Below are 27,118 nucleotides of genomic sequence, written 5' to 3'. Positions count from 1 at the left end.
AAACTTCAATTTGCTAATTTCTACTATTAACTGAAGAGGCTGCAGTGGAACTAATCAACATATTTCATATTTTCATTCGAAAACGATAAAAAAAAGACAAAACTGAACATCTGATATGGAAAGGTGATGAATATTGTTCCACAGGGATACATTAGACCTATAAAAGACATGTTTTCAATGACAGATTACAAAACTCTGGAGAGCTTTGATCAATTGCTAACGGACTTAGGAATTCTAGCATAAGACTGGATTTAGTAACCTCAAAATTGTCTAATTATGTGACAAAATTACTGTAGGGATAAATGATGATCATACAAGAGCAAGACTGATAAGAGAAAAAGATTTATCACTTGAAAGAAGTATTGAAATAAGCAGAGCAACTGAAACCATAGCAATAAGAAAAGAATTTTTTTTAGACGAATGAAGATAAAAACAACAGAACAACCAAATATGTCTTTTGATGGATTAAAGAAGAATGGTAGCGAGCGGAGAGCTAAATGTAAAAAGCTTTACAGAAAAAGCCATTGAAAGGAAGAGATTCAATACTGCATAAAGTGTGGACTAGATCACTGGGAAAGACACTGTCCAATAAGTGGCCAACCATATACAGAATGTGGAGGGAGAAACCATTTTCAGAAAGTTTGCTACAGTAAGGCAACAAAATACAAAATTCAGGACACAGAGGTGGTAGATACTAAATACACAGTTACACAAGTAACTTGCAAGCCTCGTGGGGAGACAAATAATGTAACCCCTTAACTGGGATATTTTGTCTCGGTCCAAACCCCAACATAGATTCTATATACCTAGGGTGGTTCATTTGCTTATTTTTTGTTACTGAACGATACATGGATCTTATCATAGGTCGCTTGTAGCAAGATACTCGTATAGCATGGTGTGCATGGGTACTTTACCCCTGGTCATGTGCATCTTTTTTTTTCTCCTGTGTTTATAGGAGGCTTACTGTTCTTTGCGAGACAGTGATTGCTTGGATCTTGTCAGAGAGTGTCAATACTCTTACTCTGAACTACATCCATTGAGCTGTCTGTATGGATGGATAGACGGATAGATCGGCTAGAAGAAACAGGATAGTGAGGCTAGTATCCGTTGTGTGGCAGTGAAGCCATTTCAACCGACAGTTTATCTGTTTCATGGTGGGAATTGTTGAACATGGACGTATAATTCTGGAGAAGGATGAGGAATTATGACGTGAATTAGCAACTTCGGGATAAGGACCATTACTTTGTGTAATGTATAGGATATGTGGTTGTGAACCACATTTCATTTTCTTTGTAACACGTGGTTATTTTAACCATACTCAATTTTCTTTGTAACACCTGGTTATTTGAACCATACTTAATTTTTTTTTATCATTTGGTTGTGCAAAACCCCATTTCATTGCCATCATTTTTCATTGTTATTATATGGTTGTGTGAGCCATACTTATTTTATTTTGCATCATACGATTCTGTGAATCATACTTATCTGTTCATTTGTCTCGTATGATTCTGTAAATTATATTCTTTCCATTGTGCACATCGTGAATGTGAGAACCATACTCATATTCTTGTTTTACATACAGGTATCTGTAACATGTTCAGTTAAGTAGCAGTGTATTAAATGTAGTGGGTGGGTGTGCGAGTCAGTTTGCATATGTGTTGTAAACATTTTGTTTTTGTTTTATAAACTTTCATACCTTCACATTGTGTTATGTTATCATTCAATCCAAGCATCCATTCGGTTTCAATCTTGTTACAAAGAGGTCAATGTATGCTAGAACTAGGACACAAACTTGTATGCAACTCGATTCATGTGGTACTTGTGATACAACAAAATTAGTCAAGCTTATAATTACTGTGGAGGAAACGTGAGAAAATAATAGTGATAATAACACATGTAATAATAATAATAATAATAATAACTTTATTAAAGAAGTTCATTTCGTCAACTGAACAATCTTCCATGAGGCCTTCTACAATGACATATGTAGAAAGATATAGATATGGATAATGCACAATTTTAACAATATGAGGTATCTTTAGACGACAAACGCTATTAAATAAAAGATAATTGATCTACAATAAAATACACACAAGGCTTTAAGGATGAGCACATCCAGGATTCAAACAGTAGTTGTGAAAATGTAACATTATAGGTGAATACATGTTAACAACGTCATAAATGGTATTAGTACTGAATTAACATAATCATACAAATGATTGTTTCTGTAGATATTGACTAAAAAGCTTTTTGAAACCTTGCCTTGAATCATCCGACTTTACATAAGGTGGTATGGAATTCCATAGTTTGGCTCCAGGAAATGCAAAACTCTTCTTATAAAACTCTGAATTTGGTTTAGGTAAATGTAACTTGTTAAGATGGATCTTAGTTCCTTATATGTGGGCATTTTTAGCACAATATTAGTTATTTTTAAGATAATCAGGAGCCAATCCATGTAAGGATTTATAGACCAATAAACCCTTTTGTAACCAAGTTCTCGGCTGAAATGGAAGCCACGTTCAGTTTAAAAATATATGTTTATGGTGTATCTAAATCAGCATCAAACTTAACTTAGCTGCACTTGTTTTAAATTTCAGTATCTTTCCTGTTTTTCTTTACCACTATTATCCCAGACAGAGCAACAATATTCCTGGTGTGGCATGCTATATTTATTGTAGAATGTCATTCTTCTCACAATAAGATTTTATTATATTCAAGAGATAAAGCAGTGAGTTAATAATTTTAATGACCTTATCAACTTGCATTTTCCAGCACAAGATACTGTCATGCTGCCAGTTAGTTTCTCATCTTTTGAATGTTGTATATCCATTCTCTCCATCATTAATTTTAAATCACGTTTTTCCAGCTTTTACTCTTACTCTACTACCAATGATCATTGCTTTTGATTTGGCTACATTTATCATCATACCAATGTGCTCCTATTAGGTATTTATTCTTTACCTAATCTTTATTTTAATTAAGTGTTAACCTTATTTCCTGTTGATCCAATGTTATATGTCATCTCATTTGTCCACAGGTGTTGGTGGATAGCTCAGTCTGAGAAGTTAAATCATTGATGTACAGCAGAAAGAGTAATGTTCCAAGAAGTGATCCTTGACTTTATCAGTTTCTTATTTGAAACTTTATTTAGCAACCTTGTTGTCTGCCTTCAAGACAGATTTGAAACAAAGTTAAGCTTTCATCATTAACTTGACATATGCTGAGCTTTTCAAACAGGATTTTGTGATTGACAAGATCGTCCCATTCTAAGGTCAAGGAACACTGTACCACCTACAAGGATACCTTGATCTATAGCTGTTAAACAATTAGCCACTGGTCTAGTTAGTGTAGTCTGGCATGTATTCGGAATGTATTTCAAGGAAGCTAGATTGTAGTAAATCTAGTGAATTAAATGATTCCAGGTAGTTTCTAAATTTATTAAAAACGTGTCTTAAAATAAATATGAGATTGATATTTTTGAGAAACATGCAAATTTATTTCTGATTGTCTTGGATGTTTATCAGACATCAATATCGGAAGGGATGCAAAACCAGTTGTTGAAGTATAGTCAGTGACCTAGAACTCAAATTGTTACGTGATATATCAAAAGATGACATGAAGCCAGAAGAACAAACAGTAAACTGTAGATAAACATTTAGACATACAATCATATCATGTATTTGTTCATGAACAATGTTATACAGTTTGATCAATGACACACCAGATGAAACTAAATGACTTGTAAAATCACCATTAAAATTGTTGTTGATCGCAGTATTGCTATGTTAAGTATGAATTACTTGTAACTGGGTTATTCGGTTAATGAAATCTGAGGCACGATTCCCATTTTCCCATCACCTATGCTTTGGAGGGAATACACTAACGTATATTATTATTTTGAATTCAAACCTGACTTGCTTGTGTTCAGAGTATCATATCTAGAGTCACGCAAAAGTATGAACTTAATATCAAAATGTTGCAGTGTACATATTATAAATTACAAAGCATTCAATGAGCAAGATGACATGCACTGATGAATATTGCAAAAGTAAGACAGAGGTGCATACATGTGATACTTCTGTAACAGTTCCGGTCCAGTTATTTCATCATTTCCGATAAATTTGTTTCAATTTAAAAATATATACAATAAATAAATTCTTGTAAATCTGAAATTAGATTTTTTGGGCTTCACATTTTAAGACAATTTACTGAATCTAAATCAGTCCTTCTTATGAGATATCACATGTAGTGATTAAATGTTATTTCTGAAGATTACTTGTTTAATACATTTTGACATTTGAAACTATATATATATATATATATATATATATATATATATATATATATATATATATATATATGTATGTATGTGTGTATGTGTGTGTGTGTGTGTTATTGACCTTTTATATAAACAAGTTTCTGAAAGGGACTGATACTCTCCAATCTGAAAAGGATTTCCATAACTCTGATAATTTTTTAACAAAAACAAAAATCTAAAATTAACTCATATTGGATACAAAATTGGCATTAGTTTTATGGTTGGTCACCAGACATCATTAGAATTTTGGGGTGAAAATCCCACATAAGCAATAACAATAATAAGTCTGCTGCAACTGAAGATCAGATCAGTACCATTTAAATTTAGAACCATCTAGAAACAGTAAGCAGACTTCTGGTGAAAACCCCATTTTGATCTGACCTTCATTCAGAAATAGTGCTGGCAATGTTTACAAGATAGCATCCACGACAGCCATACTATAAGCTATCACAAGAAATCTTTAATTCATTTTAATATTACCATCAATCTAGGATACTGATAACATGCTTTTCAAGATGTCCACTGTGGAGGTAGTATTTTGATTCATATTAGTAAGTTTCATTTAGGACAATACACACATCATAAAAGATCCTGTGAGGAGAATCAAATGTCAACATGATTTTCCCTTCAGGAAGGATATTGATTACTGGATTTTCAAGATGGTTGTCATGGTGGCCATATTTTACATCAGACTGGCACAATTTGCATTCAGACCAATTTGACATTATCAGAATTATAGTAAAAACCTCATACGGCAATGGTTTTCTGTTTACAAGGCATAGAAATAACAAGTCTTTTTTTCAAGATGGCCACCATGGTGGTGCCATTTTCATTTTCAGAAGTATCTAGACATCATATGAAATCACTTCACAAAAGCCCCATGTTGAAATAGTGATAGTGAAATATTTATGATAGCTGCTGTGGTGGCCATGTTGGATGTCTTAAAAGAATCATTTTCATTGCAAGGAACGAGACCAAAGATCAATTTGTGTGTACAGTTTGAATGCAATCCTGCAAGTACTTTAGAAGAAGTAATGATAACATGCAATATTCTAACAAATAAACAGAAAACAATGCATCCCATAGGCACTTCATGGAAATTTCCGAATAATACCATCAATAGATTTACATGGTGAACATTGCGACATGAATCAGATTCCTGCAAAAAAAGAGTAATATCTGTGCACACCTGATAATGTATGGAAAGAGACATCACATGATCAAAAATCTTGTATTATTTGTCACTTGATAATAAATAATAATCTAATTACGAATATTCTTTACATGATAATTCTGAACAGAAATTAAATGTTATTCCAGCAATGGTCTGAAAAAGTATTTGGCACACTGTTAACTGGATATATTTGATGCCTTTTATTTTCTATGTTGTATATTTGGCACATACACAAAAATGCTTACCATACCAATTATAGTATTCATTTATAACAAATGGCTGTAACCAAAGTGGACATTCTATTGCTTACTTTGCTTCCATACATCTAACAACTTCTCAATACATTATATTTTCCAATCATAAATTAAGCAGTTCATTTGTTAAAAATATCTCAGTTTTATTACAATGAAAAACTAATACTGAACAGGCGATTTTGTTCAAAATCAAATTCATGAGTTAACGTAATGATGCCTGTTGCCAGATCAGCACATAATATTGTAACGCATGACCAAAATCAGCTGAAATGTTGCTGATGCTGTACAAGTCTAGGTTCAAAAGTTAATACAAAAAATCTTATAAGAAATCATGCCTTCAGAGTAGTATCAAGCTCAGGAAATCCGAGGCCATCTCATTTGTATGTGGAGATATAATCTTTATAAGATTTATCTCATAAAGAAAATCTTTATCTTAACTGTGGTTTGAGTCAATTGAGAAATAATCAGATAACAGATAATTTCATTAGCTTATCGTCCCATGTAAATTCTTTTAATTGTTTCAGAAATGGGGGTAGGAAACACATGTTGGGTGTTACTTCTCAATGAATTCACACACAGCTGTTTCTGAGAGATCTGCATTTAACCGTATGCCATTTTTGCCACACATGCAAAAGGGTGAGAACTGTCTGCTTTTCATTGGGTATTGGGCTCAAGATTTTCATGGCCTGTCATCTTTTTACTCTAAATCAAAAATATCTTAATGCATAATGTCTGGACACTCATTTCCATCTGAAACTGGTATTTTTTGGCTGAAAATAGATCAGTTCTCAAATAAAATTTTATATGCTGTATTTTGTAATGCACAAACAGTATTTGGTATCATTTTACAAGTATAGCTGTCCCCTTTCTGATAATACCATTCACTTTGAATTATCATACATGATGTTGCTGTTATAGAGTTCAAAAGTAAATGTGGCAAGATTTAATGTAATAATGTGCATAGATGTCTACCATGTTAAATTTAGTTAAGTATTTTTTATAGGCCAATATACCACATTTGAACAAAATACAGTATATCCAGAAATAAAGCCTCTAATGTGGGTTAACTGGATGTCAATTTTGATGATGCCTGTTTGAAATAGATACAATAAATATGGGCTCCTGAGTGGCAACAAGCACTGCTGATGTACAATGTTGACATATTTATGGATGACGAGCAATGGTGCTGCCTTGCAAAACAAAGTATAACTTTATCAAAATTGAGGGCAAATGCAAATATTTTCTTTTGTTATTTAAAGGTATTTCTAAACATGTGAAATGTTCATTTTATATGGAATGTAAAGAAATATAGGTGAAATGGATATATTAAAAATATTGAAAATACAACCACCATATAAAAGTTAATGTTAGGACAGGTTTGACTAATTGCATATTCATTGCATCACATTTGAAAACATTAATGTAAAAATTCCAGCAACATGAAATGTAAAATATACATACAATTTATTTTAGTTTAGTAACAGTATGAAAGAGACATACCAAACAAATTTAATCAAAATCTTCATTTTATATTTATAATAAGCTTTGCCTTGAAATATGTTTCCTCCAGTAAAAAGTGCATGCCAAATACTGATGAACTTATATCAAGTGAAAACATTCAAAATCACATGGAAACGTAAAGCATTTTTTATTTACTTAAAGAATATTAGCATAGTGAATTGGTCATTCAAGCAACGTATATCACAAAAGCAGCAAAACCACTTGAGAAACTAAAACAAGACTTGAGGCCTACCACTAATTTATCTCTTCTGTATGCCACTGCCTTCCAATAACAGGCACAAATGTTATGCCAAAGTGGTCTATTGTTTGCTTTGCTTTCTGCAGGGTATTTTAAAGAACTATAGCCAAGCTAGAGAATGAATAAATATTAAACATGTCCCTTTTAAATAAATTGAGAAAACAACTTTAATATATATGCGGGGCTCAACCACACACTAAGACAAAAGTCTCAGATCCTTTTTCCAACTAAAAAAATACCACAGCTAATGACGCACGTACAGTACACTTGTTTAATCTGCAACAAAAGCTATCTTGACTGGCCCCAAAATATACTTTAAAAAACTCTCAAGAAAATAAATATTAACTTTTAACAAAACCAGAATCACCATCCATCATTGTGTAGAAACATATCATCTAATTCAAGTTTATATACATCATTGTCCATCAATGTGTAGAAAAATATCATCTAGTTTGAGTGCATACACTTTCCCCTAATACAAAAAGGTTTAATTTCTTTACAGTGGATTTCAGTACATGTTGGGAACTCCGCTGGTGATATACACTAATTCCCCACATAACTCCACTCTGCAAATAAAGACCCGATTACACTGATAACACTCAGTTTACTATTGTTTAACATCCTTATCAACTGATTATAATGTACAGGTAGAAAGAATGGTGTTGGCTGTTTTGCATATAGTCTGTGCTTTTGGAGGAGAAAAAAAACTAAATTTTACAATGCTAAAATGTTATGCATCCTGCCATATGAGTTATTATTATTGTAAACAGGACTGTTTTCATCAATAAACAATGTTGATTAATTTAAATAATAACACCTAATAATGTATAACAACATAATCAAAGTAGGGTGTATGCTAGGTTATAGTGAAAAGAAATCAAAACCCCAAATTTAAGGCAGGATGCATGTGGGACTAGCCCATGAGCAAACAGAACACCAAACTAGAATCCAGGTGGGTGGGGGAATGTGTACCAGACTCGTAACAGTATTTTGTTTGCCCTCCCAGCTGCTAATGCAAATCAGTCATCTTAAGAACACTTAAACACAAAATCACAAGAAAATAACAAAATGAATAAAACTGAGCATGAAAAATGTCTAAAATACTAAATTACTTGTACAGGAAAATAATGGAATCGAAGAAATCTATGAAAAGTGAAAGAAACAAGAGCAAAACAAGAAATTGTCGGCAGCAGCTCTTGACTCAAGAGGTATGAGACAGTATCTCATGAAGAGTCCTCAAAACATCCTGTAAGGTTTATCACATTGACACAGTTTTGGGGAACAACGCACCTTTGCCTATAAATGCACTCCTTATGCAAGATTGTGGTAAAAGACTGAAAACATTGATGCCAACCAATAAGCTTGCTAATGTGGATCTCTTTAATTTCTTTTGTATCAAATTTTTGTTGTTTGGTTTCAAAATGCATATTCAGGGCTACTTAATTTCTTTGATCTGTAAAAAAAAAACTATTAAATATTAATAACAATATATTAGATTACAATTCACTTTATTACATTTCCAAGTAGACAGGATTAATTCATACTTCAGTAATTGGATTAATTATGTAATGACATGCATTGCTAATACTTACCATATATGCTAAGATGTCAATATAAGATCATGACATCCTTTAAAATCAACCAAGTTTAATATCACTTCTGTAATTAGTGAGAACAGAAGATGGTAATGCTCTTTAATGTCTTCAAAGCACGTGGATGGGACAGGCTACTTTCTCATGAAATAAAATGGCATAATACCTTTCCACTACCCACATAAACTGATCCCTCATTTGTCAATAAATTCTTCAAGCAGGACCTTGTTAGTATTCTGTGTAATAACTAGGATAACTGCCACTCAAGTTCAAGCTAAGTTTGCTTCTGGTTTACCTACTTTCTATACATCTTGTGTAAGGCAGTAACTAAAGAAACTGACAAACTGAAGGAATATGCATGCATGAGTCTTACTGCCAAAGACTGACCAGTTTTTGCTAATATTCATGCGCAGTGACAATTTTGATTAAAATTGTTCATTTGCATACAGTTGCCATTGATACTAAAACAGACAGGTGAGGAAGGAGGAGTATGTTTTGCTTGTTTCATGTTTTGGTTTGATTTTAAATTTCTTGTCTATCTTGCCTATGAAACCACATAAATTGGTAATACATGAATTTAAATTGATTCACAACTAACAGGAATCCAAACGTAACTTTTCTGAACCTAGGTAGACCACCTGGAATGAATAACATGTTGACTGAAAGCAAAAAAATCCACATAAAATTTGCAAGTTCTGAGCTGTTTGAATTATTAACTTAATGCTTGTGTCCTCTTCATGGTTTTCTGTTCTTTCTTCTGCGGTTATATTTCTCTGGTTGCTTCACAACTTCTTCAATTTCCACATTATCTGTCTCAGATATCATCCTCTGCAATGCTCTAGGTTCTTGTCTTTCTTTCTCTTCCTACAAAGATATTAGATATGATGTAACACTGATAGAATGTAATCAATACATTTGAATGACTAAATAAATAAATATGCAGATGAATACATTAACATAATTATTGAAATCCATCAGTAAGACATACAATTTTCAAAAAAAGAAAGAAAAAAATGTAATGAAAGATTTCATCATTATAAATATACCAAAGACTGCAAGAAATAGTTTACTGAAACAAGAAAGTGGCCTTAAAGTGAAGCCCACCATGACCTCCATATTAAGGGCCTTTAGTTAGCTAAAGATAGGTTCCCACTTAAGATATATATCAGATCCAATGAGGGTGGTATTGGCAAAGAAAAACGAAAGAAAACTTTAACATTGAGTTTAATATAGGGTGTGGGAAAACAGAAGGATAAGATATGAATAAGAAAAAGAAAAAAACTGTGGATTTGTTAAGCTTCTCTCATTTGGGATGGACAAATATAAACTAGAAACTCCTGATCAAATGCACACATGTATTAAGAAAATATATTCCTTCAATGCACATATTTGTACCATAATCAGTTTACAAAACTTAACAGACATTTCTGGGACAATACTAGCAGCATGCTTCAATATCCACATTTAAACTGGCATACTGGCGGAAGAAAAGGCTGGCGATGAAACAGATGTCCAAATACTTCTAGACAATTAAACTAAAAGTATACAGTACAGTATTATCTGGATCTACTGATTCTACAGATTAACTGTGCCACCAGATGAAAAATCTATTTATGGATAAACTTTATCTAGGGAAAAGTCCACTTATCCCGATTGGTTTGGATGATTAACATTTAACTTTACTGACCAAATGCTGGATTATATGCATCATATTTAAATCAAGCAACAAATGTTTGCAATACATTGTATAATACAACACTTATGTATTAAGATATTTCCAGTGCACTGACATTTAAGCAAATATTTACAAAATGGTATTTTTCTTAATTTTTACTATATCACCAATATAAATTTGTCAAACTTTAACACACAAAAACACAAAAACAAATTATCAACAGAAAAAAAGAGAACTGAGAAAAGAATTAAGAGTATAAACTCCTGTTTTCATTAAAAAAAATATATGAAATGTCAAATATTTTTCTATATCCCTCCTCTAAGGCAACTAATAGGATTATCAAAATTTTTGTGTTTTCATGAGTATGCAAAAGAAAACAGCACAAAGGATATTTTCATCATATTAGCCTGAATGAACTGGACAGGGAAAGATAAATGGATGGACAGCTGTAAGTTCAAAGTCAAACAGGGGCCGTAATTGTAACATTTTGTCAGAAACCAAATGAGTGGAACAAAAATTTGCAATGTATATGAGATTTAATGTATGTTTCCTATCTGAAGAATATGGCAAGGGTATATAAACAAACTTACCTGCTTGAATTTGTAGTACTCATCTGCAACATTGGGAGAAACTGTATCATATGCCTGACACATGTCCATGAACAGAGTTTCTAGATCCCCTGTTTTGTGCCATGATTTCTCAGTTTGGATTTTGCTCTTTGCACTGCTTATGCTCTTCATGCAGTTTTCAATTCTGTTGATATATATCATTTTGTGTGAGTATGCTGCATTTATCATGTCCGGATTGTTCAATTCATACTGTTGGAAGAAATCTTGAATCTTTTCTACCTGTGCCTCAACTTTCTGACACAGTTTCTGGAAGGAGTCAAACTCATTTTCTTTCTGAATATGGTCATGTGACTTTTCATGTTCCTCCTTTATCAACCTAAGATTCATTTTTCTTGTTTCTTTTATATCTTCTTCAGTTGGATGTGCCATATCTCCAATTTCTGCAGAAGGATCATATGAGAAAGACCTTGTATAATCAGTGGCCTTTTCATCTGCTGGGTAAGTGTTTGTTTTTCTGCTTTCAGAAGCATCAACTGAGTAGACCCCCAAGTGACCAAATTTTCCATCAGACAATGCATTGTCATTTCTGTTCATTTCCTGTTCAGAAGAGTCTGTTGCATCCCAATGGGACTGAGCAGTATCAGATAATCTGCTAGCTAGAGACTGCATACTATTAACTGTACCAGATATCTCCTCACTGTCTGCCATATCACTCTTGCCAGATATTGCATTCATCTTTAGATCTTTAGAAACATCAGACATGTTTGAAGTCATCTGCTGCTCTATTCCATACTTAACATATGATGCTGACTTGGCCTCAATGACTGAAAACGGACTCTTTTGTTGTATCAACTCCTCATAGGAAATATTGCATGGCACACAAAAAACATCAGTCAATTCGCTTGTCTCAAGAATGTTCATCTGCTCATCTTGTTTGTCTCTAGCAAATTGATCCTCAAATTTAGTTTCCCTCTCCTTCAGTGCTATATCTTCTTGTTCTTGTGCCATATCTCTATCCACCATCATCTTTTCTTCCATGGGCACTGGCATTTCTTCTTCCTGGTCACCAAAAGATTCTGTTAACTGTTGTACTAATCCAGAGTCATGGTACACAGCAGCCATGGTGTTCTGTCCAAGGAACTTTTCAGGCAGAAGATCAACACTGGTCAGATTATATGTGTGGATAAAAACTCTTTGACCTTTTTGTCTGCTTCTCGGTATCCATGTACAGCATATAAAATGTTCATCCTCCCTCTTATTCAGGAGTTCCCTCAAAGCTACTCCCACATCTCGGACACCCTGTGCATTCTGCACAGCTTTCAATGCCAACAGCACCCTATTGGGGCATTTATCTGGTACTTTTAATCTGGAAAGAGTTTGCATTAAAGCAGTTTCTGATTCTTTTGATACAAATGTCCCAACATTGCTAACTAATGTCAAGGTTAGAACTAGGGCCTCCTCTGCACAATTGATGGTATTGTCCAAGTCCGCAGAAAAGTGATCACTCACAAGCATCAGAGATTCTGCTGTACCACAAAGCAATTTAACAAAGTAGTGAAGCCTAACTTGTATCAAATTTTGATCATATTTTCTTCGAGTGAGATGGACAGCCTTTTGAATGAACATTGTTGGTTTTGGGAATGTGTCCTCAATAAAATCCATCAAATGTAAATAACTAGCTGGCACAATGAAGGAAGCATCTGGCAGCTCTGAAGAGTTTCCTTGCATTTCTTTATGTACCTTGGCAATGAGAAAGAAGGCAAGGACTGTATAAAACTCCATCCACATAACAAGGAATCTGGGCTCAGGTAGGACGTTTTGCTCTTTTGTCTGGATCAAAGCAATAAATTTGGTAAACTTGATCAGAGCTTCAAATGGATCTGCCTTTGTCAGGTGAGAGTAACTATCAGAGAATCTGTGAGCTAGGGACTGAACAATCGGCATTCGACCTCCTTCCTTGTTGATATCTGTGTCTTTTAAATCTTTCATAAGGGCAAAACTGTTCCATTTTCGATAATTCCAACTAAATTGCTCTTGGCTGAGTGCATTTTCAAAATCTGCCAGTCTCTTGCCAAAATTAAACTTAATTGGGAACAAATGGCAACAGAATTCAATCATTAAAAATGTATTAGCAGATCTAGCAGCAGCTGTATCAAACTTTTTGTCCCCATTAGTGGCCATCCTCCATTCTTCCTCCACAAATGCCCGTATGTATTGCCTCAAAGGAACGTTCATGTTTCTGAAGACTTCACTTGGGTATCGCTTGGAGAAAACATGCACGCATTGACTCCTCGGTGGCAAATCATCAAGAATCATCTGACAGGCGGAGAATTTGGAAATGTTATCTCCCAGAGAAGTGGCCACTTTATAGTTTAGGAAGTACTTAATATGTTCATCCAAACTTGATATGTCTGTCTCTATTAATGTTCTTGCTCCAAAATCTATGTTCCTTTGCAGTTCAATGAACAGACTGTCAGTTTCTATCAATGCATTAAATGTCTCCCTGGTATGTGGATGATGAAGCTTAGGGCATGTTTCATCTTGCTTCTCCATATGTGGGCATGAATGACCAATTTGAAAATAGCGGCACTGATGAAACTGAGTTCGTATTTTTACTATCCCCTCTATGGCATCCTGAAGCCAATGTTTTGCCCTGTTTAAGAGATAAAGGGCAAGGTTTTCATTTGCTTTATGTTTGTTAATCTCAATCTCTACTTTCTTTTGTTGAGATGAAAGCATACCACTGATCATGCTTTTACATCTTGGTATCTGCTTTGGGTAGCAAGTTACACAGTCAGGCTTTGAGTCATAGAGGCCATAAAAATGTTCATATTTTGAATGTTCTTCAATATTTGCACTCTTCTGGCAGCATAAAATCTTAACAACTTTGAAAAGGTGTTCAAATCCTTGAACAATATATCTGAAGTTGTCTTTGGTTATTGGTGCATGTGTAACAAGCCACTCCACACATTCCAGTGTACCAGGCAGATTTGAACAGGGTTTGGAATCACGAAATAAATTCCAGGCCTGTCTAAAATAGATCTCACTTTGTGCAATGTCAGATTTACTGACAGCTAAATCTGCCAAATAAAGGCTTGCCTCTGCGGAACCATCTGCATTTTTGCATCGTACAAATAGCTCCTTTGCTTCTTTAACCATCTTCTGTACCTCCTCAGTAGAGGGACGTCTTTCCTGCTGTTGAGACATGAGAACCCGTGAACATACCAACAATGTCTGGGCTAAGGTACTTTCATCAAGTGTCTTTCTTGCCATTGTCTCAGCTTCCTTGATCTTCCCATGAATCAACAGGAGTTTAGTGGCTTCTTCTCCTTTATCTGTAACAAAAGCAAATTATTAATTACATGTACATTCTATAACTCATTACATACCAGGTCAAATACACAACTCTGAAGTAGATGAATGCTTGGTTTTTAATCACACTTTTAACACATCACTGGAAATAATCTGTCCAAAAATACAGAATCACCAACGCAAATTGGGAGGTGTGTCAATGTGTCAATCTCTGATTAGTCCAGATCTAGTGGTATGTTAAAGCTATCAATTGATCATGTGATCATGTGTGTGGAGAAACTAAGTAGCGTGACCATATTGTAATCAGTGGTTGTATAAACAATGTCTGTTTTAGATAGCTGCTGATGGGGGTGTTAATAATTAAATAAACACAATGGGATCAAATCGTCCAAACTTTTTGACTAACATATGGTAAATAAATTGTGTCATTAAGCCACTTTGTTTTTAACAATTGTATGTAACAATCACATCTTACTGACGGCTGTACAAATACAGTTGATTGATTTAAGCTGTGGACAGAATAAGGCTTCATTTCCGAATACAATGAGGACGTAAAATATGACTTATAAAAATGACTGCATTTTGTTAGTTTACCTTAATGCTAATGAAGAAGAGCAGCAGGGAAGTTCTACAGACCAGACGGTTCCGCCAAAATAAACCTTCCTACGAGAACTTTCTCCGTAGAAGCCTCAGAATGCAGAAATAAACCTTCCCAGAAAAACTATTTTGCGTAAATTCGACCCCGAGTGCAATTTTTGTGTGCAAAATATATCATTCTGGACAAGGGTTTTTCGGGGGTGGGGGTGGGAAAAAGATCGGGTGTCGAGTGTGCACGCAAGATTTGGGCTGCAGATCCTAATTTTATCTCGCATTAAAACAATATAGTTGAAAATAAGATGAGTCCGAAAGCTAGTACAGTTGGAGAACCTCATTCTGCTAGATTAGCGCGAGAACAATTAGCCGCATTAAGGAAGTTCATTCCGACAAAACAATTATTTAAGAGAAATGTTCGTGGTTACGAAGATGTACAACATGGAATTTCAGAAACTTCGGCAAAATGGTTGAAACCAGTTACCGGAACAATCGAAAAAACTGTATATGGTGATGAAAAGGATCCAGATTTCAGGAAAAGTGGAATTCTTCTCGCGTTGAAAGGTATTGAGGAGCAATCACGAACATTACCCGATCGATTAGCAATAGCAGCAGCAGCAGCGCAACAGGGTGGACAACCTGCAATTGCTTATAAAATAGGTAGTAAGGGAAAACCTAGAGTAGGAAAATCGGGAGTAAAAAAAGGGAAATTTAATATTGATGATTTAAGAGAAAATTTCACCGATGAGGGATGGAATATAATATCACAACCGCTATCTACGATATATAGTTTAGATCAATTTGGTCAACTTGCGGAAGATATGTTTAGTATTCGAAATGAATATTTGACTGATATAGGAAGGGGAAAATATCGAAGTCGTAATAGTTGGTTTGGTACGTTATATAGAGTTTATGCGGGAAAAACACAGGCGAGTGAAAGGGATCCATCTTTTAGAAGATTTATGGCAGCAGCAGACGATAGGTATAATTATAATAAACAAATGGCGGAAGAAAGAAAACAGCAAGAGAAAGAAAGAAAACAACAGGAGAAGAAAGAAAAAACTAAAACACGAGGAAGAAAAGTAATACCACAGGAAGATATTCAACCACAGGAACCAATAATTCAACCAGAGGAATTAGGAGCTAGACCAAAGGAAAAAATTCCACCTCAGAAAAAGGAAAGAAAACCAAGAAAGAAAAAAGATCAGAGTGATGAACCGATAGTTGTGCCCGAATATAAATCATCACCGGCTAGTAGTTCGTTTATAATTGATCCTAATATATCTGCTAGAAATTATTTGGATGAAAACAAGTTGTATTTAATCAGCAACTATGATTCAACAGTTCAAATGGCTGCGCATGAAACTCCGGAAAATAAAAGATTCTTTCTGAATAAAAATATTGATGTTGATAAAATTGACACACTTAATTGGTATGCGATAATGTATTTTGGTAGTTTAGGAAAACCAATATTATATTCTGATGAAGATTTTGCGAAATTTACAACGGATGTTCATAATCAGAGAGTAATGTTATCACAGGGAAAAGCAAGAGCATCAGTTTCAACAACACCTAAAAAGGATAGTCCTGCATCAGCATACTCCCGCATCTATTCATCACCTGAAGAAATTTCTGCTTTATTACCACTTTCTTTTCGCCCCACTTTACTTTCATTACCTACAGGTGAGAAAAGTTTACCACCTAAAAGTAAAAGTTCATCACCTAAAGGTAAAGGTTCACCACCCAAAAGTGATAGTTCTGAATCGCCCTCCTTTGATCTTCGCCATACACCTCAATTTCCTGAATTACGTGAAAGGGTGTATCCTTCTATAGAGCGCCCCTCCTGGCGTCCCGCACCTCCAGAACCAACATCGACAAACTGGAAACCACAGGAACTTTCACCCAAAGAAAAATGGAATGTCCCGAGAGATGAACACCCTGCTGCTAGAAGCCGCTCACCTCCAATATTACAATATTCACCAGGGTCGTCGTCAGGGACATCACCAGGGTCAGCAGAGGAGGAGGAGAAGAAGAAGAAATCTTCATCGTCGTCAGGAAACGACGTATTCTACGTATCACCATTGGAGGGATCTCCAGAAACAAAAAAAACAGGTAGCGGATATACAGTTTGTCCTGACAGTGTTGTCAACGACGTATCTCGCCTTGAAGTATTAATCGGAGGAAAACGAGCCGGAAATAACTCCCGTGAAGTAGTCAACGAAGCATCAGATATTTGTCAGCGATTATTCCGTGGTGGTGTCATTGACTCTCACATTTACAAAGAGTTTGTTGATGAACTCATCGATTAAAACAATACAATTGAAATAACATGATTGTTCACAAACATCAGAGTAGACCCAAACAGGTCCGTATAGTAAACTCTCGATTGCCAGTGTACAAATATATTCACGATAATGGATTTGGAGATATTGTTGGAAGTCTCGTCACGCGAGTAATACCTAAAATCGGACCTGCGATCAAACAATTTGCATCAAAAGCAATAGGAAAGATCGGCGAGACTGCCATTTCTGGTATCGGTAATTTGGCTAGTAAGGGCTTCAATGTTGTCAAAAGTAAAATATTAAGTTTAACTCGTAAAAAACAACCCGTCAAATTACCTATCACCAGAGAAATGCCACCCGAAGTCAGTAAAGCCATAAATGACGCGGCAAATAAAAAAATAAATGATCTAGCGCAGGAAGTTGCTAAGACAAATTTAGTGCAGGATGTTGCTAATACAAGTTTCATTTCAGGCAGTGGTCTTCGTTTTAGATGATATTCTTAATAATAAATGTTCGCACGAGTGTCAAACGAAGTGTTCGACATGGACGAGCCTGTAGGTAGAGACACATCAGTGAGAGATTTCCAGTATTTCTCGTATGATGCAGTAACGCCAAATACTAATAATCGTTTGGAAATTCAAGTTCACGATACAACGCGATATTTTCTTCCATCTGAGGCATATATCGAAGTTACCGGGGAAATTATTAAAGCAGATAATGTTGCTCTCTATGGAGCAGATTTTAGAGTCGGATTTGTCAATAACGGTATTATGGCATTATTCAAGAGCGCTACTTACATGATTGATGGAAGAGAAATTGAGTCAATTACTAATGATGTCGACTTAGCAACAACGATAGTAGGCCTAGCTAGATACTCGGATGATTTTACTAGATCAGCTGGTCCGGGTATGATGTTTGCCAAAGATAATTCTGATCGTCCCGATAGTAGGCCTTTTATCGTTAGACAACCCAATGATCGCGCCGCTAATCCTGTCCCCAATGCAAATATCGAAGATATGATTATTAGTACTAATAATGATCATAATCTTGGATTTGCCACGCGAAAACTTATGCTACAAGGACAACGTAGAAGATTCTCTTGTGCTATTCCGTTATCTCATATATTCGGATTTTGCAGGCATTTCAGAAAAATTATCTACGGAGCGAAGCATACCGTAACATTTATCAGAAAAGGAAGTAGTGATGATGCTATCTGGAGAGAAGGTAATATCGATTACGTTGCTAACGTGATAGATGCTAATCTCGACCCCCCAAATGCCGGTAGGGTAAATTTAACCAAATTTACTTTGTGGATGCCAGCGATAACTCCATCAATAATCGTAGAAGAAAAATTATTATCATTCATGAATCAAGGGGGTAAATCTATCATGTCATGGCTAACAACAACAACAGATTCCACAACTACTGATATTGATGGTGATTTTACTTGGCGCATTGCATCACAGCAAGGTACCTCTGCACCTAGGCATATCTTTGTTGCTTTTTTGCATACACGAAGATATCATCAATTATATAGCCACATGATATTCGATAATATCCACGCAACAAACGTGTCACTGAGAGTAAATGGCCAACAAGAACCATCCGAGGAAATAGCTATCAATTTTGAAAGTTATTCGACAGCTCGCGCATATCATCGATTGCTAAGTTTTATGGGTCGCGATCAAAATATTGATACTGGATTGCAAATATCACAGTTGGATTTTAATACTCGCTATCCTATCTATTACTTTTCCTTGGAACATCTCGATTTGGTAAAGCAATCCGTCGTCGATATTCATTTCAAAGCTAGAATTCGAACAGGAAATAATTTATATAAGGTATTCGCAGTAATTCTTAGTGATAGAACAATGATCCTGGAAGGCATCAGTGGCAGAATGAGAGTCATCGACGCACCCGTAGAGAACATGTAACAAATTCCAAATTTAGATTAAGCGATTATTAATATGCCATACGAACACGTTAGTGTAACTCTGACCCCCGGTCAGGTGAAAAAACTTCAATCAGCTATATCAAAACGATGCGGTATGAAACTAACCCTGAAAAACGATCAAATTCAAGGTGGACCTAACAAACTATCGTTGAGTAAAAGTCAACGCGAACGTTTCTCTAAGGCCAAATCAGCAAATACTGGTGTTCATGTGAGTCTTTCCATAGGCGCCATCAGAGACATGGTAAAAACAGGTGGATTTCTTCCTTTCCTATTACCTTTGGCGAAACTAGCTCTTCCGGCGATTGGAAAGGCACTAGGATTAGGCGCCCTCGGAGGTGTTGGTTCTCAATTAGGTTCTACAATAATGCGAAAAATTACCGGAGGAAGATATCGTAAAAAAAAGGGATTGGGCCTTTATCTAAGACGACCCCCGTACGGATCCGGGCTAAGTCGAGTCTACCAGCCTCAAATTTAGATTTAATAAGTGAAGCAAAAAAAAGAAAATAAAGTTTTTCAGAGGCGTATTTATGCGAGATCAACTACCGGACAAACCGAACCCTACCGAGACAGGAATAATAAATCTCGATGATAATTCTGGACCTGGCACTCACTGGGTTGCTTACGCGATTAATCCTCGCGAAGTTGTTTATTTTGACTCGTACGGATTAGCGCCGCCAAACGAATTTATCAAATATGTGTCAAAATTAAATCTTCCGGTTTGGTATTCAACTCTTCCAACACAAACACTAGCAGATCCACCAATATGCGGTCCAGAATCAATTAATGTCCTTGATGCAATTTCAAAATCATCCAACCCTTATCGCAAAATTTTATTTGAATATACCGTAGATAAATATCATGGTTGACATTTACGGTAGATCCCTCTTCAGAAAAGAAAAAAGAGAAGCAGTAGGCGACATCGATACATCAAAGTTTGCAACCAAGAGCGATATTAACAATCTTCTATCATTGTCAGAGGTGGATCCTGGCGAAGTTGCTGTTTTTCAAAATACCGAAGGGCGATTACAAACTAGCAATATCAAAATAGCTGATATAATTAAGCGAGAAGAATATAATGATCACATTGAACAATTTGCTCGTCAATCGGATAGGGTATTAAAATCTATCGCTGATATTACCGATATCATCGCAGAGTTTCCACCAAAGGCAGATTTCGCAGATATAAAACAAAAAAATAGTGAGCTATCAGCAACATTGCTCCTGAAGGCTGATAAGACACAAACCGACGATTTCCAGGAGAAATCAACAAAAAGATTTAACAAATTAACTAACGACCTTAAAAAACTTGACGAAGTATCAAAAAATCTCAATAAAAAAATCGATGATGATATAAAAAAATTCATTGATGCTTCCTCAACAGCACATGGCGATTTCATTGAGAAAATAAGATCCATCAACGAGGAAATTACTAGTATTCATGGTGAAATTAGCGAAATACATACCTCGATGGGTCAGAAAACATCAATCGACGATCTCAATAAAAAAATCAGCGAGGAAATTACTAAACTTAGCGATGTTGTTGTTCCCGAATTTACCAAGGGGGTTAACGCAATACAAGGACAAATAGATGAGAAAATAAAAAAAATCAACGATGAAATTAACATGGTACGTGAATTAGCGCGTCAAAAGGTCGATACATCGGTGTACGACAGAGCTATTGACCAAAAGATCGATAGATTCGTTTACGCCACTGATATACCAAAATTGAGCTCGGATCTTCTCGACGCAACTACAAAAATTAGTGATATTAACACAAAAATATCGTCAATGAATCTTGAAAGATTTTCGCGTATTTATACACCAGTGGAATTAATGACAGAAGATTATAGTTATTTTATGCCACTTGTGGTACAAACAAAGGGAATCACATGGACGCCCGAGGGAAATCTTGATACTTTTGTCGCGCCATTTACTGGTGTATATCGAGTACAATATATTTCCAAGATAAAATTTAAGGTAACAACCAGATTTCATGAAATTCATGAATATTATCCTGGATTTTTTATTATTTCCATGGAGAAAAATACCAGGGAAATATTTACAATAGAACCACCAGATAGAACCACGACAGAACCAACACCTTATCATGCAATTTTCGAGTATTTATCCAGATAGACTACAATTGTTGAGATAATTAACTAATAAATGACCGCATCGGATTACCGTTACAATCAGGCGCGATCATGGCAGGATTCGCTAAAAAAACTCCTCGATGATTATCAGATAAAAATAAAGAAATATCAGCGTAGATTAGTTACTATTGATGTTGCTGTGTACGCGGTATCTGCCATAGTCGCCGGCGCAGGAATAATTCTATCCGTAGTGACAACAATCGCGCCAATTGTAGCAACAATAATAATCTCGTCAACAACAACAATCGCTGGTGTTTTAAATATCATCGCGAAAAAAATCTCATCGTGCACGAGTGAAAAGTTATCTTCGTACAAAAATAAACTAACCAAGATCAATGATGCGTACTCGAAATTATCATCGCTGCTTTCTGAGAGTCTCAACGACGGTATTATATCCGATCTAGAATTTTCTGCAATGATCAGTATTTACTCGGAGATTGAACAAATGAATATTAATAATGTCCGAGCTAGCCCAGATCGTGACAAACACGACACCACCGACAACAACACTGATATCGCTAAGTTCCACTAAACCAGAATTTAGCATTAATTTTTCAACACCAATCAGCGTCAACGAAATTGCGTTAACACAGTTGCGCGTCTACAACAGTTGGCCCAATGTTAGATCGACGTCATTCGGTAATTTGATGTCAAATAATTCACTTGTTTTTGCAAATAAAATCAAATCGGATGGTACACCTGATTGGACTGTTGTTGGTATACCAACGGGTAGTTATGAAATTGATCAACTGAATAATGAGTTTATCACTAGAATATCAAATTTAACCGGCGATGCTGCTCCGGGAATAAAGATATCTGCACATGAACCGACGTTGTCATCGATGATAGAAGTAAAATCACCGTACATGGTAGATATTTACCAATCATCGATCAGGAAAATATTAGGTTGGCCCGAGGTCGCACCTCTAGTAGAACCAGAAAAACCAGATGTTATTATTCCAGGTTGGTACGAGGAAGCGCTTCCAGAACTACCAGAACCCAAAAAATCGGATTTTACAACCGATGAAGGATGGTATGAAAATATAAAACACAAACCTTTGATCCACAGCGCCATCAATCTCATGAATAACCACAAATTTAATCTAGTAATGTTCGCTTTTACTTTTATTAACGAAAGAATTCTCTCGTGGTTACCTCTTCCTAAAATTCCCCCAGATGTGAAAATCTTTGACGTTACCAACATTAATAGGATAATAGCCCCCATAGACGGTATCATGGTAAGAAGAACCCTAGACGAGTTTATTCAAGAACACGAATTACAATTAAATTTATTGCGGGGATCATTTCATGAATGTATCCTAAATAAATCAGGTTCATGTAGCGAAATTATCAAACACGTGAAGATTTTAAATCAGCTTGCGAATGATATTGAATATTATCACGGTATGTTTATTCAGGCGATAGTCGACGATATATCAATTGCCGATTATGTTCTTCCTATTAGCAAATTCGAGTTGATCAGAAATTCAGGAGAAAAACAAAAATTCATGAGAGTATTTGAATTAACCGAGGAAACGCTACCAAATTTCAAATTTCCCAATTCTGATGCTGATGAAATGAGAAAATCCGTCACTGATACCATCGATGATTTATTTCCGAAATTACATGCCGCATGGACTAAAAAAGTACATTCAGAATTAATTCTCAAACACAATAACGATCCAACTAATGGTGGACGGCATATATCGCCGGGTATCGTTAATATAACGGAAGTTATCGCGATTTATCTTCACGCTGATGTTGTCGAAGGCAGCTACAATGTTGATTCGTCAGAGTCGAGTCAAGCGCATCAGGGTTTTATTTTATATTCGTTTTCACCTAGCGCCTCTCCTGGTTATTTGATAATAAAGGAGCCAGTTAATCCGTTTTACCTGCGATGTCATAATCGGTTATTGACGAGAATAAATTTCAAACTAACGGATCAGAAAGGAAATTTACTTGATATACGAGGAGAAACTGTTAGTATCAATTTGCTAGTAAGATCGTAAATCTGTCCACGGGAAAAAATGGGCGAAAAAAATAAATAAAATCCAGGGAAATTTTCAAAATTAATATATTTTTTTAATTTTTGTTTTTTTGTGGAGATATTCAGGAATCAGAAGATTCCCTAACTTTACTCTCATCGACAAGTCTTTTCAACTGCCTGACACGAGAACTTGTAATTTTTCGTGATTCATATGCGTCTGATAAAATCAATCTAGCATTCTCCACCAACATCGATAACTTAACGAAATCCTCAATTTGATCATCGTTGACTGTCGCAAGTGATTGGTATATCGCAATCTGGATTTTCTTTATTAATTTATACTCCGACGGCAGCGTATATTTATATTCAAGTTTTCCTTGAACAATTGTTTCGAATTCAGATCGAATTTTATTTGTATCTAGATCCGATGGAAGATTTATTTTCTTCTTCAGATCATCAATCGCTCCAATGATGTCGTTTATAGTTTGTTCGTCCATTATATTAATTTTGTAATATTCAATTATTCTTCGTCGCTTTCCGAATCAAATATCATTCGAGTATAGGAGAATTTAATCCACGAGTCAGCATCATAAGAAAACGTCGCATTGTATTTTCCTTCCGCAACTCGTTGTACCGAATGTGAGTCAATAACGAAATGTTTTGCTGCTGCACGCATCGACGTAAACGCAAGTTCCTCACCTGTAGCTTGATTTACTGATTTGACGGCCCTCGCATATTTCGGATATTTGCCGGTATTACCAAATTTATTATTATCACTCTGAGTTACAACACGAAGATTGGAAAGTTTGTTATTTAGTTTATTTCCGTCAATGTGGCCGATGACAAGTCCAATTTCTATCGGTCCGTAATAACATTCATATACGAATCTATGATTCGAATAACACGTGCATCTTTCTCCTCTCCTTTTTTTACCGAATGTAAATTTGAAATATCACGAATTGCAAATACTTCCAACACGATGTTTCGTTCTAGCATTTCTGACGGTACCATCTACAGATGCCTCGTATCCCTCGATGGTAGGATGTGATTTATACTCGTGTGTGATTTTCATTGCAGGAATCGTTGATTTCATTTCCATATATGATATTCTGTTTGTTTAAATCGCAATTTGCTTTGAATCGATTAATATAATCTTCTTCGCAAGTTATTATCGAGGAAGATTTTCTTTCGTAATATCTCCGTAACTCACGATAATTTTTCCCTCCACAGGACAAACATAATCGTGTCTTTCCTCGAGTGCCAACTTGACAAACTAAACATCGTTGTGGTCCTTTACTACCTCGTCGAATTGCATATATGTTAGCTCCGCAATATTCACCTCTGCAGGATTTGTCACATGATTTTGTTGATCCGACTGTTATCCATTTACATTGCATTATATAATTTAAACATTTGTCTAAAATATAATAATGGATGCATTTGATCTTGATGAGGCAGAATATATCATTCCTGAAGTTGATCGTGCCAAAAAAGAATTCTTCGATGATGGAGCAATTCATGTTTGGTCAACTTGGAAAACAAACTCCGTTGATGCTACGATGAATTTGGAGCGAGCGAAGAAGATAATCGAACATATAAAATCCGAACATAAGGAAGAGCGATTTATCTTTGGAATAAAATTTATTGCACAAATGCCTGATGATACTTGGATCATTCGCGATAAACGAGATCCAGTACGTGGCGGTAAGAAAAATGTCATTCTTGATAAAAATTCGAAGCCAGGATTGTTATTGGGAATAGACGGTCCTTATTATGCTAGAGCTTATCCTTCTAGCGCTGTTGTTTATGGAATTTATCGGCTGAATAATAATCCTGACATGAAAAATCTACCTGCGATGAAGGAATCTCCTATGATAAATTGCGTTGCTGAGCGCGTTATCGAACATATGAGGAATGCCCGTCGAGGATCTGGCTTGACTCAATTGAGATTAGATAAAATTAACTCATGGGCAAAGACAGTTGTTGATGGTGCATCGATTGACGATGTTGCTGCGTTAAGTAAGAAACTTAAATTTCCTATCACGGTAAAAACACTATCGGGAGAAATATTATATTCATCACCGTATAGATCTCGAGGATTACCAATCGAAATTGTTGATCACAATTCACATGCATGGGCGCAGTCGGTAATGATATTTCCACGAGATCGTATTGTTAAATTTTATCCCGTTGATGGCGAAAAAGACAATTCCGATGCCATGTTCAGGTATATCAAAATATTAGCCGCGTCTGATCCAATATCGGTCTGGTTATTTTCTAGCGAAGAAAAATATGATCAGTTTATCCTGCCGCGCGGAGATATTTACCGAGATGAAATATTACACGAATCGATGAAAAATATCGCGGTGAAATATTCATCAAATCCAGATCAGCTATTAACGAACTGTTTTACTGTTCCATCTGTTGCTGCTCACGCTGCCAGAGAAAGAAATTCGTGGAAACCTACAAGGAACGAATTTCTCAATGATATTCAACTTAGCTGTATCGAATACGGCCATGGAGGATTATGGAATACCAAGTATTATTTCGAAGATATGATCTCCGTTGACATGAGCGCGTGCTATCCTGGAAGTTTCCTTGGATATGGTGATTGTGCAGATTACTTTGCTAAATTTGGTCATCCAACCAGTGAGATGACGAGAGTTTCAATTAACGGACCATTACCAGATTTTGTTATGACAGGATTCGCTCACGTAACTTCATTCGAACTTGCTGAAAATTTGCATAAAATTTGCTATATTTGGTTTGGTAGGCATTTATCTCAGCGAAGATGGGTCCCTACGGTATTGTTGAGATATATGTTGGATTCATCGATGTTAATATCGTTGACGGTGAGCGAGGCAATTATATCGTATAGAAAGCAGACCGAAGTGTGGTTGCCCACGGATTGTGAAAATGCGAAAGATATCGGAAGAAAAATAATTGGTAAATTTACTCAAGGAGGATCAGTTGATCATAAACACTGACATGCTAGGTTGTTTATCAATGATGCCGAGATGGATTTTATTATTGCCGATACGGTATCACGTGGAATATTCTGCAACAGAGAAAATATTATCATTGATGGAGAAAAATTGGGTACCGTAATCAGCTATCTCGATGGAGAATCAGCGCAATATACTCATTTGAGATCATCAATGCTAGCTTATGTAAGTATTAATTTGCTGTCGATGATAAACAAATTTTCTGATATCGCGGTAAGGGTAGCGACGGATTCGTTTTATATCGATAAGAAATATCAGTGTAGGTTGGAAAATTTAATCACCGATGGTTCCTGGGGGACTTGGAGAATAAAAAACGAAGATATTCTAGATTATTGTGAGGACGCCGATGTTGAAGATTGCGATAAATTTCATAAAGATAAATACGAGGAAATATCAACGGCTGCATCTGCATTCGATCCAATTTCACGTAACAAATTTGTCTATATGAACGGTCCTGGTGGTAGCGGTAAAACAACAAGAGCGATAAATTTAT

General features: G+C 35.6%; 1 protein-coding gene across 1 annotated transcript in view; it reads right to left on the bottom strand.

Annotated features, from left to right (window-relative positions):
• Positions 1–1,900: 1,900 nt before the first annotated feature.
• Positions 1,901–27,118, bottom strand: part of LOC149787092 (TPR and ankyrin repeat-containing protein 1-like) — a 129,027-nt gene continuing 103,809 nt past the window's right edge. Inside the window, exons 25-26 of the mRNA XM_089976042.1 lie at positions 11,363–14,676; positions 1,901–9,961 (exon numbers count right to left, since the gene is read on the bottom strand). Of these exons, the coding sequence (XP_089832168.1) occupies positions 9,833–9,961; positions 11,363–14,676 (3,443 nt within the window). The 3' untranslated portion in view covers positions 1,901–9,832. The remainder of the gene's footprint in view (positions 9,962–11,362; positions 14,677–27,118) is intronic.

This window comes from Sinohyriopsis cumingii, chromosome 12 (genome assembly GCF_028554795.1).
Source record: "Sinohyriopsis cumingii isolate HCF-2022 chromosome 12, ASM2855479v2, whole genome shotgun sequence".
Classification (NCBI taxonomy): domain Eukaryota; kingdom Metazoa; phylum Mollusca; class Bivalvia; order Unionida; family Unionidae; genus Sinohyriopsis; species Sinohyriopsis cumingii.
Note: the sequence above shows the minus strand (reverse complement) of the source record. Positions and strands in the feature narration are given on the sequence as shown.